This window comes from Artemia franciscana, chromosome 12 (assembly GCF_032884065.1).
Source record: "Artemia franciscana chromosome 12, ASM3288406v1, whole genome shotgun sequence".
Lineage (NCBI taxonomy): Eukaryota > Metazoa > Arthropoda > Branchiopoda > Anostraca > Artemiidae > Artemia > Artemia franciscana.
Window position 1 is genome coordinate 4,477,136 of NC_088874.1, and position 15,167 is coordinate 4,492,302.

The 15,167-nt window shown below is 31.7% G+C and overlaps 1 protein-coding gene across 1 annotated transcript in view; it reads right to left on the reverse strand.

Moving 5' to 3' along the window:
* The window catches only part of LOC136033601 (rab GTPase-binding effector protein 1-like), a 119,329-nt gene that overhangs the window by 12,643 nt on the left and 91,519 nt on the right, over positions 1–15,167 (reverse strand). The window contains exon 13 of the mRNA XM_065714381.1: positions 12,786–13,037. Coding sequence (XP_065570453.1) covers positions 12,786–13,037 — 252 coding nt within the window. The remainder of the gene's footprint in view (positions 1–12,785; positions 13,038–15,167) is intronic.

A 15,167-nucleotide genomic window follows, 5' to 3' on the forward strand; every position in this document is an offset into this window, starting at 1 on the left:
ACCAATGCCATCTAGCGTTTGGTGACAGTTTTTCAATCTCTGTATATTGTTTTTCTGTCAAGAACTGAGATCAGGCACTTGTTATTACCCTAATTTTACCAATCAAACTAATTATTTTTATTACTACTCTGGAAAGAAAGCCAAGTGTCGCCAAACGTCAGATGATGTTGATATTTTTTGTTATATGGAGCGCCAGTTCCCACTCTTGTAGGTTACACGTACTCTTCAATAAGAAGTACAATCGTCACAGAGAATCTTTCGAAGAAATCCCATCTTTGGTTCTAAATTCCACTTACGTGTGTAATGCTAGGATTTGTTTTTTTTTTATCACAAAAGGATCTAGACCTGTGCTCATTCGGTAAATTAAAAAGCTGCAACGCCTACATTTTTCTAAAAAAAAAAACGAATTTGTCAATGCAAATTTGCCGAATTTGTTTGGCCTTACCTCCAGTTTGAGGTCGTTTTTGTTTCCACCAGATATTAGGAAATACGTTTGTCCGCATTGTTCCAATGAGAACAATAAAAGCTCAAAAATACCTTTACACCTGTTCTTATAACCATATCAAACATCAAATTTAGTATTAGACATATTTGGACTCTAATTCATGAAGATTTTCTCATCGAATTAAGGTTGTATAATGTCCTACCAAAAAAAATTTGAATTATTGAAGTTTAATGTTTTGAGATTTGATGCGTTTTTCATAGCCTTCGAAAGTCTTTTCTTTCTTCAATAGTAGTTTCTGGTTGTTTTGGGTTTGAGTTATTGTAGGTATATATTTCTTCTGGTCTTATGGTTATTATGGCCTTTACTTTGCTTTAGAAATTTTTTTCCGAATTGTTTTTTAAATTAATACAATGAGAAATAAGATGTTTTATATTGCTCAGAACATCTATGCTTTTACCGTTTTATTACCGTTACACCGTGTGTTTTTTTTTTACCGTTTTATGCGTTTTCTCTTCTTTACTCTTGTACAAGAGTACTTGCCTTCCGAAAAGGTTCTAAGGAATATGAAAAAGGGTGCCTATGCTACGATCAGTTCTTTTTAAAGTCCAGTAAGCACAAGATAAGTGGAAAGAGTAAGCACAGGGAGACTTTCGTCAAGTTTGAATTTTTGGTGCTCCTCGGCAAATTACGGAGAGCGAGGAAAATGCGAACCGTAAAATTACACATCTATTTTTCTTCAGAAAAGAATGAAAATAAAATGAGGGTTTGATTTGATGAAATACATTGCCATGGGTTTGAAGCGGGTACATAGACTCGAAAGAAGTACTTTCTAAGGATTTTGCATGAGTGCTTGTAGTTTTTTCCTTGTTTTCTTAGTTTTATGTGGCCCCCGTACTTTTTCTTCGGAAAACGGAGATTGGTAAGTATTTTGTTTCGTTTTTTTTTTCTCTAGTTTATCTAAAAAGAAAATACTACCCCCCCCCCCCTAACAGCTTATATGTCTGAGGCTGGGCTGTCTTGAATATGACATCTCAAACCTTTCTCTATAATGATGCCAAAAAGTCTTTAAGTGACAAAAATTAGTTCTGTAACTTGTGCACATGTTAGCGCAGAGGGGGGGGGGGGGTAATTGGGAAACGATAAAAGATTAGCTAAAATTTACCAAACTCCCAGGAAGATAAATAAGCCAAAGCGTTAAGATGGAGGATATAAATATTTTTATGCTTGAAGATGGAAAATGATAATATATTTTACGATGTATAACTACCTTCAATTCTTTTTTCTAAATTGCTAATTTTTTTATTATGCAGAGAATTCACAAACTGCTATAATAAATCGGATATTTGAGAATTACCTTAGTTATCATGCAAAAGTGTTATGTTTCTAGCTTGCTCAATTTAAAGAGGGCCAAGCTTGTCATTGGTAAAAACGCTTTGGCTTATTTACTTTCACGGCTTACCGTGGCAAGGTAGACGAAAATACGGTACTGCACTAAAAATTCAATAATTTTGAAACAATCAGTGAAAAATCTAAACAATTATTATCTAACCTTGGACCCTATTAGATGGTGATCTTTACTTTTAACATCAATTAAGGCACTCCTATATATCCTAGTATCTTATGTTGATCCGGCCAATCTTTGGCTTACTATAACATAATCAATAAGGTCTGCTGTCTTACCATCATATGAATTTCATGTTAACTTATGGGCCATATTATGACCAAACATCGGATTGGTTTTAACTACATTGTCATACCTGCAAAATTGCAAAATGTCTGTTGATATTGCTCATGTTTATATTTATTAGGTGGCAACTCGGACCGAATCTCAATGTCCAGCAGCAATTTTTGTCTAAATTTGATCAACCCCTTTCACTTTTTTGTGCAAATTTGAGGATGAAATCTACCATCTTTAAAAAAAGCAATTTTTTGCTACGATACATTATAAGAAAGAGTGACAAGAAATTAAATGATAAAAAAAAAAACAAAAAACAAGTTTTTTGTCAAAATAGTAACAACCTAGACTGAGTACAGGCATTAAAATTCACCATAAATTTTACCCATTTCATTAATGATTTTTTTTGAAGATCAGTCTTAATGGTTGTTACTAAAGAAGTTTTTTTTTTTTTTTTTTTTTTTTTTTTTTTTTTTTTTTTTTTTTTATGAGTGATAGTGTGTTTGCGAGGAGACTTCATTACTATCTTTTAGTATGTGTTGGATATGTTTTTTGTCTTGATTTTTTTTTTGTCGGATGACCGTCAGAATGTTTGCGCGGAGACTTCATTACTATTTTATAATATGTGTTGGAATTTTTTTTTTTTTTTTTTTTTTTTTTTTTATGACTTGCAGTGTGTTTGTGAGGAGACTTCATTACTATCTTTTAGTATGTGTTGGATATGTTTTTTTTGTCAGATGACCGTCAGAATGTTAGCGTGGAGACTTCATTACTATTTTATAATATGTGTTGGAATTTTTTTTTTTTTTTTTTTTTTTTATGACTTGCAGTGTGTTTGTGAGGAGACTTCATTACTATCTTTTAGTATGTGTTGGATATGTTTTTTTTGTCAGATGACCGTCAGAATGTTAGCGTGGAGACTTCATTACTGTTTTATAGTATGTGTTGGAAATTTTTTTTCTTTTTTTTTTGTTGGATGGCTGACAGTGTGTTACCATGGAGATTTCATTACTATTTTTTAGTATGTGTTCGATATGTTTTTTTTGTCAGATGACCGTCAGAATGTTAGCGTGGAGACTTCATTACTGTTTTATAGTATGTGTTGGAAATTTTTTTTCTTTTTTTTTTGTTGGATGGCTGACAGTGTGTTACCATGGAGATTTCATTACTATTTTTTAGTATGTGTTCGATATTTTTTTTTTGTCAGATGACCGTCAGAATGTTAGCGTGGAGACTTCATTACTGTTTTATAGTATGTGTTGGAAATTTTTTTTCTTTTTTTTTTGTTGGATGGCTGACAGTGTGTTACCATGGAGATTTCATTACTATTTTTTAGTATGTGTTCGATATGTTTTTTTTGTCAGATGACCGTCAGAATGTTAGCGTGGAGATTTCATTACTATTTTATAATATGTGTTGGATTTTTTTTTTTTTTTTTTTTTTTTTTTATGACTTGCAGTGTGTTTGTGAGGAGACTTCATTACTATCTTTTAGTATGTGTTGGATATGTTTTTTTTGTCAGATGACCGTCAGAATGTTAGCGTGGAGACTTCATTACTGTTTTATAGTATGTGTTGGAAATTTTTTTTCTTTTTTTTTTGTTGGATGGCTGACAGTGTGTTACCATGGAGATTTCATTACTATTTTTTAGTATGTGTTCGATATGTTTTTTTTGTCAGATGACCGTCAGAATGTTAGCGTGGAGACTTCATTACTGTTTTATAGTATGTGTTGGAAATTTTTTTTCTTTTTTTTTTGTTGGATGGCTGACAGTGTGTTACCATGGAGATTTCATTACTATTTTTTAGTATGTGTTCGATATGTTTTTTTTGTCAGATGACCGTCAGAATGTTAGCGTGGAGACTTTATTACTGTTTTATAGTATGTGTTGGAAATTTTTTTTCTTTTTTTTTGTTGGATGGCTGGCAGTGTGTTACCATGGAGATTTCATTACTATTTTTAGTATGTGTTCGATATGTTTTTTTTGTCAGATGACCGTCAGAATGTTAGCGTGGAGACTTCATTACTGTTTTATAGTATGTGTTGGAATTTTTTTTCTTTTTTTTTTGTTGGATGGCTGACAGTGTGTTACCATGGAGATTTCATTACTATTTTTTAGTATGTGTTCGATATGTTTTTTTTTGTCAGATGACCGTCAGAATGTTAGCGTGGAGACTTCATTACTGTTTTATAGTATGTGTTGGAAATTTTTTTTCTTTTTTTTTTGTTGGATGGCTGACAGTGTGTTACCATGGAGATTTCATTACTATTTTTTAGTATGTGTTCGATATGTTTTTTTTTGTCAGATGACCGTCAGAATGTTAGCGTGGAGACTTCATTACTGTTTTATAGTATGTGTTGGAAATTTTTTTTCTTTTTTTTTTGTTGGATGGCTGACAGTGTGTTACCATGGAGATTTCATTACTATTTTTTAGTATGTGTTCGATATGTTTTTTTTGTCAGATGACCGTCAGAATGTTAGCGTGGAGACTTCATTACTGTTTTATAGTATGTGTTGGAAATTTTTTTTCTTTTTTTTTTGTTGGATGGCTGACAGTGTGTTACCATGGAGATTTCATTACTATTTTTTAGTATGTGTTCGATATGTTTTTTTTTGTCAGATGACCGTCAGAATGTTAGCGTGGAGACTTCATTACTGTTTTATAGTATGTGTTGGAAATTTTTTTTCTTTTTTTTTTGTTGGATGGCTGAGAGTGTGTTACCATGGAGATTTCATTACTATTTTTTAGTATGTGTTCGATATGTTTTTTTTGTCAGATGACCGTCAGAATGTTAGCGTGGAGACTTTATTACTGTTTTATAGTATGTGTTGGAAATTTTTTTTCTTTTTTTTTGTTGGATGGCTGGCAGTGTGTTACCATGGAGATTTCATTACTATTTTTAGTATGTGTTCGATATGTTTTTTTTGTCAGATGACCGTCAGAATGTTAGCGTGGAGACTTCATTACTGTTTTATAGTATGTGTTGGAAATTTTTTTTCTTTTTTTTTTGTTGGATGGCTGACAGTGTGTTACCATGGAGATTTCATTACTATTTTTTAGTATGTGTTCGATATGTTTTTTTTGTCAGATGACCGTCAGAATGTTAGCGTGGAGACTTCATTACTGTTTTATAGTATGTGTTGGAAATTTTTTTTCTTTTTTTTTTGTTGGATGGCTGACAGTGTGTTACCATGGAGATTTCATTACTATTTTTTAGTATGTGTTCGATATGTTTTTTTTGTCAGATGACCGTCAGAATGTTAGCGTGGAGACTTTATTACTGTTTTATAGTATGTGTTGGAAATTTTTTTTCTTTTTTTTTGTTGGATGGCTGGCAGTGTGTTACCATGGAGATTTCATTACTATTTTTAGTATGTGTTCGATATGTTTTTTTTGTCAGATGACCGTCAGAATGTTAGCGTGGAGACTTCATTACTGTTTTATAGTATGTGTTGGAATTTTTTTTCTTTTTTTTTGTTGGATGGCTGACAGTGTGTTACCATGGAGATTTCATTACTATTTTTTAGTATGTGTTCGATATGTTTTTTTTGTCAGATGACCGTCAGAATGTTAGCGTGGAGACTTCATTACTGTTTTATAGTATGTGTTGGAAATTTTTTTTCTTTTTTTTTTGTTGGATGGCTGACAGTGTGTTACCATGGAGATTTCATTACTATTTTTTAGTATGTGTTCGATATGTTTTTTTTTGTCAGATGACCGTCAGAATGTTAGCGTGGAGACTTCATTACTGTTTTATAGTATGTGTTGGAAATTTTTTTTCTTTTTTTTTTGTTGGATGGCTGACAGTGTGTTACCATGGAGATTTCATTACTATTTTTTAGTATGTGTTCGATATGTTTTTTTTGTCAGATGACCGTCAGAATGTTAGCGTGGAGACTTCATTACTATTTTATAATATGTGTTGGAATTTTTTTTTTTTTTTATTTTTTTTTATGACTTGCAGTGTGTTTGTGAGGAGACTTCATTACTATCTTTTAGTATGTGTTGGATATGTTTTTTTGTCAGATGACCGTCAGAATGTTAGCGTGGAGACTTCATTACTGTTTTATAGTATGTGTTGGAAATTTTTTTTTCTTTTTTTTTTGTTGGATGGCTGACAGTGTGTTACCATGGAGATTTCATTACTATTTTTTAGTATGTGTTCGATATGTTTTTTTTGTCAGATGACCGTCAGAATGTTAGCGTGGAGACTTCGTTACTGTTTTATAGTATGTGTTGGAATTTTTTTTTCTTTTTTTTTGTTGGATGGCTGACAGTGTGTTACCATGGAGATTTCATTACTATTTTTTAGTATGTGTTCGATATGTTTTTTTTTGTCAGATGACCGTCAGAATGTTAGCGTGGAGACTTCATTACTGTTTTATAGTATGTGTTGGAAATTTTTTCTTTTTTTTTGTTGGATGGCTGACAGTGTGTTACCATGGAGATTTCACTACTATTTTTTAGTATGTGTTCGATATGTTTTTTTTGTCAGATGACCGTCAGAATGTTAGCGTGGAGACTTCATTACTATTTTATAATATGTGTTGGATTTTTTTTTTTTTTTTTTTTTTTTATGACTTGCAGTGTGTTTGTGAGGAGACTTCATTACTATCTTTTAGTATGTGTTGGATATGTTTTTTTTTGTCAGATGACCGTCAGAATGTTAGCGTGGAGACTTCATTACTGTTTTATAGTATGTGTTGGAAATTTTTTTTCTTTTTTTTTTGTTGGATGGCTGACAGTGTGTTACCATGGAGATTTCATTACTATTTTTTAGTATGTGTTCGATATGTTTTTTTTGTCAGATGACCGTCAGAATGTTAGCGTGGAGACTTCATTACTGTTTTATAGTATGTGTTGGAAATTTTTTTTCTTTTTTTTTTGTTGGATGGCTGACAGTGTGTTACCATGGAGATTTCATTACTATTTTTTAGTATGTGTTCGATATGTTTTTTTTGTCAGATGACCGTCAGAATGTTGGCGTGGAGACTTCATTACTGTTTTATAGTATGTGTTGGAAATTTTTTTTCTTTTTTTTTGTTGGATGGCTGACAGTGTGTTACCATGGAGATTTCATTACTATTTTTTAGTATGTGTTCGATATGTTTTTTTTTGTCAGATGACCGTCAGAATGTTAGCGTGGAGACTTCATTACTGTTTTATAGTATGTGTTGGAAATTTTTTTTCTTTTTTTTTGTTGGACGGCTGACAGTGTGTTACCATGGAGATTTCATTACTATTTTTTAGTATGTGTTCGATATGTTTTTTTTGTCAGATGACCGTCAGAATGTTAGCGTGGAGACTTCATTACTGTTTTATAGTATGTGTTGGAAATTTTTTTTCTTTTTTTTTTGTTGGATGGCTGACAGTGTGTTACCATGGAGATTTCATTACTATTTTTTAGTATGTGTTGGATATGTTTTTTTTGTCAGATGACCGTCAGAATGTTAGCGTGGAGACTTCATTACTGTTTTATAGTATGTGTTGGAATTTTTTTTTCTTTTTTTTTTTGTTGGATGGCTGACAGTGTGTTACCATGGAGATTTCATTACTATTTTTTAGTATGTGTTCGATATGTTTTTTATTTTGTTTTTGTATGACTGACAGTCTTTTTACGTGGAGATTTCATGATTATCTTTTAGTATGTGTTGGATATGTTTTTCTTTTTGGATGACTGATATTGTGTTTGTGTGAAGACTTCATTACTATTTTAAAGTATGTTGGATATATTTTTTGTTGTTGTTGTTGGATGATTGACACTGTATTTGCACGGAGACTTCATTACTATTTTTAAGTATGTTGGATATGTTTTTGTTGTTGCTGGATGATTGACAATGTGCTTGCGTGGAGACTTCATAACTATTTTTTAATGTGTTGGATATTTTTTTTTTGTTGGATGACTAGACTCCATTACTGTTTTTAGTATGTGTTGGATATGTTTTTTTTTGTTAGATGACTGATAGTGTGTTTCCGTGGAGACTTCATTACTATTTTTTAGTATGTTTTGGATATGTTTTTTTTTTGTTGGATGACTGACAGTGTGTTTGCACGGAGACTTCATTACTATTTTTAGTACGTGTTAGATATCTTTTTTTTTGTTTTAGCTGGACGACTGAAAGTGTGTTTGCGTGGAGACTCCATTACTATTTTATAGTATATGTTGGATATGTTTTTTTGTTGGATAACTGACATTGTGTTTGCGTGAAAACTTCATTACTATTTTTTAGTAAGTATATATGAGGCTAATGATAATAAAAGTCCGAAAATTTCGGCTTTAACCTTAATGAACCGAAAAATAACAACAAAAACCAAAATTATTAGCTTTAACAAGCATTAAAAGGAAACTGTGAAAAAAAATGAACAAGCAGGATGTGTTTTTTTTCAATTTACTTCCGATGTTTGGATTTTTTTCAATTTACTTCCGATGTTTGGATTTTTTTCAATTTACTTCCGATGTTTGGATTTTTTTTCAATTTACTTCCGATGTTTGGATTTTTTTTCAATTTACTTCCGATGTTTGGATTTTTTTTCAATTTACTTCCGATGTTTGGATTTTTTTTCAATTTACTTCCGATGTTTGGATTTTTTTCAACTTACTTCCGATGCTTGGATATATAAATAAAGTCTAGTAGGCGCACCATCCACGAGGCAGGAAAATCAGGTTGGGCTTCTGCATACTAAACAAGATACTAGTTTTTCACAAGCTATAGCTTCTCACAGGCTATATCCACTGACGTATGTTTTATTGATAAATGAACCCACATATATAACCGCACGAGGCTCCGAGTCGGCTTTTTCTTTTAGCATTATACTATAAGAACTTTCGAATGATGTCTATTCAAATACCTGGTTAAACCAGATTGATGTGGTTGACGGTTGAGTCAGTAGATTGATGGCTACTTACTGATCTATTTACGCATAATCTAGATCCGACTATGTAAGCTACAGCTAATTTTTCAATTACCTTAAATGAGATCCATAGTCAGAGCCCAATATTGGTCTGATTTGGAAGATATGTTTAATCATTAAAAACTATGGTATTTTAATTATCAGGTCCTCAAAAAAAAAAGAAAAAAAGGCTATGGTATGAAATAGTGAATGTGATTTTTCCTTTATGTGATTCCTCAAACTAAGTATAAAATGTTTCCACGTTTTTCATAGTGTTCCAATATGACCGGCATACTACCCCCCCCCCCCTATTATAAATGCACATTAGTCTAACCTTTATGCGGTGTAAGGGAATTTAAAATTTTAAAAACTAAGTCACAACTTTTAGCTTTCTGGGAAGGATTTTCGGGGGAAGAACAATATGTTACTACCCAAATGTCGTGCTAAATATTGATATGTACATGTTTGCATGTTTGATGCGCCAAACATTGTGAAATTTGTAAATAAACGATACTTGACACCATAAGATACATAAGCTAATACATACTCCCTTCAAATGACTAATAAAACTGTATCCAACAAATATATCCAAACTATATCTTATAATTATATCTATAAAACTACAATTATAACTAGTAAGCTACATCTAAACAGGGCCATACACTGAAAACTCTCTATTTTACAACAACTATGAATAATCATAGTTGTTATTATACAATAACACTTACTATAGGGGAACCCTGCTCTCTTATCAATTTGAATTTCCGTTTCTGACAGCCGGTCAATGTATTTAGTTAATGTCTAACGTATAAAAGCGAAATGCTTTATTATTCATCCCCAAACACAAAATCTAGCACCTTGAACAATCCATTTTCTCTGGTCCTTTGCCCATAAGTTTTATGCAGATTCGAGGAAAAAAAATTGGAGGTCGGAGCTTCTAAAGTTCATCATTGTCATATGTATTAGTTTAAGGTAATTATCCTATGAAGTTTATCGTGATCAGTAGAAAAAAAAAAGAAAAAAAAATATGCCTTCGATCATACAGATATAGTAATTCTTACGGCGAAGGCGGAGATATTTGCAAAGAATCATGGGCCATTTTATGCCTGAAATTATACAAATTGAAAATCTTGCACGTTTTCGATTTAAAAAAAAGGTGGTATATGTCTACCCTTCCACTATAGATTTGGAGGTGGGAGAGGTGAGGTTGTTTAAAGGGCAATTACCCAACCTTTGTTATCCAATACTGAAGACTGAGAGTCTCTGGGAGGTTCCTATTCAAAAATGTGCGACATACCAATCGATAGGCAAGAAAGAATAAAAAGAAAAAAAGATTGGCATAGCAAGGGCAAAAGGGTTTCAATCTGAAACCCCTTCAAGGGAGGGGTTTGAAGAGTTTCAGGACCCATCTATGCTTTCATCAATACAGACTGAGAATTTTTGCATGAACCCGCTTGAAACATGGAGTGACGAAAAGTATCGGAGGAGCCGTTTTTTTTCCTTTAGCTGAAAAAATTAAAATCCTCATATGACTCCAGTTTGAAAAGTCACAACATAACTTTAAAATAAAACGCTGCTGTAGGAGCTTGGATTATTTTTAGAGGTACAAGGTTCTTTGGTCCTCTAGTCAGCAAACAGAAATTCCTTCCACAGTTCCATTCAAACAAGGTGCAACATGCCAGTCTTGACTATATACCTAAATCGACTATATCTTTGGTGATACGTTTTAAAACCCGGAAGGTGACGTTAACTCCAATGTTATATACCGTGACTCAGCTCCAGGATAAAGCATTTTGGTTTATCTACTCTTAAACTATCCCTTTTCACAGAAATGTCTAAAAATCCCTAAAAACTAAACTTTTCAGGAAAAAGGGGAAACGAATTTCTTACCTAGACAATGTCTTTAGTTAATTTCTCACATATAAAAGCTAAGTGTTTTATTAATTATCCCCGAACATAAAATCTAGCACCTTTAACGATCCATATGCTCTGGTCCCTTACCCATAAGTTTCACGCAGATTCAAGGTAAAAAAGAAACAAATTGGAGGTCGGAGCTTCTAAAATTCATCATTGTCATGTGTATTGGTTTAAGCTACTTGTCCTATGAAGTTTAATGTGTTCAGTAAAGGAAAAAAAAAAATATGCATTCGATCATAAAGATACAGTAATTCCTATGGAGAAGGCGGAGGTGTTTGCGAGGAATCGAGGGCCCATTTTATGGATGTACATTGAGGAAAATGTGAACCTTGGAAAATCGGAGTGTTTCCCCTCAGAGGAAAGTCATAAAAAATGTCATCCCTGGAATAGGCCTCAGTGGCGCTGCCATACCCCCCCCCTTTGCTGTATATGATCACATTTTGAAATTATAACTCAAAGATTGTAGATGGGTCAAATGACAGAGCAATTAATCTCCTGAAAGAACTCAAACAAATAAACCTTCGAATGGAGAATTTGAAGATTTGAAATTTAACGTGATTAGTAAATAAAATGGTTCAGGAAAAGAGGAAAACGAATTTCTTACCCGACATCAGAAATTTGGACATTTCAAATAACTTTTAATGCGAAAAATTATTGGTTTAATACTTGACTTTTTAGTTTCTCGAAACAAGAACGACTTCAAACTGGATATAAGGCCAAACAAACTCGACAAATTCGCATTGACAAATTTTTGACAAATTCGATAACGTTACAATTTTATTTTAAAAAAAATGTAGGAGTTACAGTCTTTTAACTTACCATGTGAGTATTGGTCTAGATCCCTTAGCACTGAAAAAACAATTCCTAGTATTACACACCTAAGGGGAATTTAGAGCCAAAGCTGGGATTTCTTCAAAAGATTCTGTGTGGCGGTTGTACTCCTTATCAAAAAGTACGTGTAAGAGTGGGAACTGGCGCTAGTGTCCATAAAACAAAAAAATATCAACATCATCTTACGTTTGGAAACACTTGGCTTTCTTTCCAGAGTAATAATAAGAATAATTAACTTAATTAGTTTGATTGGTAAAATTAGAGTAGTAATAAGTGCCTGATATCAGTTCCTGACAGAAAAACGATATGCAGAGCTTGAAAAATGACAACTGTCACCAAACGACAGATGGCGTTGGTAGTTTTTTTTTGTAGACATTAGCGGTAGCCCCAACTCTTATAAGTTACTGATACTCTTTGCTTCTTATGGAAACATGAGCCTACTTACCTTTAGCACAGCTATTTCTTATTTTGGATAATATATATTAGATAATATTTTGGATGATATATAATAATAAATTTTTTATTATATTATATTTATATATATTATATTTATAATATATAAATATAATATATTATATATATTATATATATATATATATATATATATATATATATATATATATATATATATATATATATATATATATATATATATATATATATATATATATATATATATATATATATATATATTATATTATATATATTATATTTTTTATTATATAAATATTTTATTATTTTTTTGGATAATAATAAATTTATTATTATAATAATAAATTTAGATTATTTTGGATAATATATTTATAGATAGACATATTTATTAACAAACGAACTAACCTCGGTTTTAAACAATCCTAATAAAGGGCGATTAATGCCAGAATTGCCTCTCACTCAATTGGACTATTTATCTTGGCTTTTTCTGCAATTAGCTATGACTTGATGCCCACAACTATTCCATTTTAATTCAAAATTCACTTACCTTTAATTCACTCTTTACTCTTAATTCACATTTTAATTCACTTACCTTTAGCACAGCTATTTCTTTATCCTTTTCTTCTTTGTCCCCTTCAACATCTTTCAAATCAGACATTAAACGTGACACCTGATCCTTTAAATTCTTTAAAGTTAATTTAAGAGATTCACTTCTTTTCACTTCTTCTTCCCACTGGCTCTGATAGGAGCAGGCAATACCCAACTGCTCTCGTAAGTTGTCCACTTCAGCCGTTAACGTCTCCTCTCTTTGTTCACGAGATGATGTTTCGGATTCAGCTGAATCCTAACATATGAAAAGAAGAATTTTAACCAATATTTCAAAAGATATATTAAAAAGGGCATTAATAATATATCCACTTATATATATCCACAATATATTAATATATATCCACTTCAGCCGTTAGCGCCTCCTCTCTTGTTCACGAGATGATGTTACGGATTCAGCTGAATCCTAACATATGAAAAGAAGAATTTTTAACCAATATTTCAAAAAAAGGTATATTAAAAAGGGCATTAATAATATATCCACTTATATACATCCACAATATATTAATATATATCCACTTCAGCCGTTAGCACCTCCTCTCTTGTTCACGAGATGATGTTTCGGATTCAGCTGAATCCTAACATATGAAAAGAAGAATTTTTAACCAATATTTCAAAAAAAGGTATATTAAAAAAGGGCATTAATAATATATCCACTTATATACATCCACAATATATTAATATATATCCACTTCAGCCGTTAGCGCCTCCTCTCTTGTTCACGAGATGATGTTTCGGATTTAGCTGAATCCTAACATATGAAAAGAAGAATTTTTAACCAATATTTCAAAAAAGGCATATTAAAAAAGGGCATTAATAATATATCCACTTATATACATCCACAATATATTAATATATATCCACTTCAGCCGTTAGCACCTCCTCTCTTGTTCACGAGATGATGTTTCGGATTCAGCTGAATCCTAACATATGAAAAGAAGAATTTTTAACCAATATTTCAAAAAAAGGTATATTAAAAAAGGGCATTAATAATATATCCACTTATATACATCCACAATATATTAATATATATCCACTTCAGCCGTTAGCACCTCCTCTCTTGTTCACGAGATGATGTTTCGGATTCAGCTGAATCCTAACATATGAAAAGAAGAATTTTTAACCAATATTTCAAAAAAAGGTATATTAAAAAAGGGCATTAATAATATATCCACTTATATACATCCACAATATATTAATATATATCCACTTCAGCCGTTAGCACCTCCTCTCTTGTTCACGAGATGATGTTTCGGATTCAGCTGAATCCTAACATATGAAAAGAAGAATTTTTAACCAATATTTCAAAAAAAGGTATATTAAAAAAGGGCATTAATAATATATCCACTTATATACATCCACAATATATTAATATATATCCACTTCAGCCGTTAGCACCTCCTCTCTTGTTCACGAGATGATGTTTCGGATTCAGCTGAATCCTAACATATGAAAAGAAGAATTTTTAACCAATATTTCAAAAAAAGGTATATTAAAAAAGGGCATTAATAATATATCCACTTATATACATCCACAATATATTAATATATATCCACTTCAGCCGTTAGCACCTCCTCTCTTGTTCACGAGATGATGTTTCGGATTCAGCTGAATCCTAACATATGAAAAGAAGAATTTTTAACCAATATTTCAAAAAAAGGTATATTAAAAAAGGGCATTAATAATATATCCACTTATATACATCCACAATATATTAATATATATCCACTTCAGCCGTTAGCACCTCCTCTCTTGTTCACGAGATGATGTTTCGGATTCAGCTGAATCCTAACATATGAAAAGAAGAATTTTTAACCAATATTTCAAAAAAAGGTATATTAAAAAAGGGCATTAATAATATATCCACTTATATACATCCACAATATATTAATATATATCCACTTCAGCCGTTAGCGCCTCCTCTCTTGTTCACGAGATGATGTTTCGGATTCAGCTGAATCCTAACATATGAAAAGAAGAATTTTTAACCAATATTTCAAAAAAAGGTATATTAAAAAAGGGCATTAATAATATATCCACTTATATACATCCACAATATATTAATATATATCCACTTCAGCCGTTAGCACCTCCTCTCTTGTTCACGAGATGATGTTTCGGATTCAGCTGAATCCTAACATATGAAAAGAAGAATTTTTAACCAATATTTCAAAAAAAGGTATATTAAAAAAGGGCATTAATAATATATCCACTTATATACATCCACAATATATTAATATATATCCACTTCAGCCGTTAGCACCTCCTCTCTTGTTCACGAGATGATGTTTCGGATTCAGCTGAATCCTAACATATGAAAAGAAGAATTTTTAACCAATATTTCAAAAAAAGGTATATTAAAAAAGGG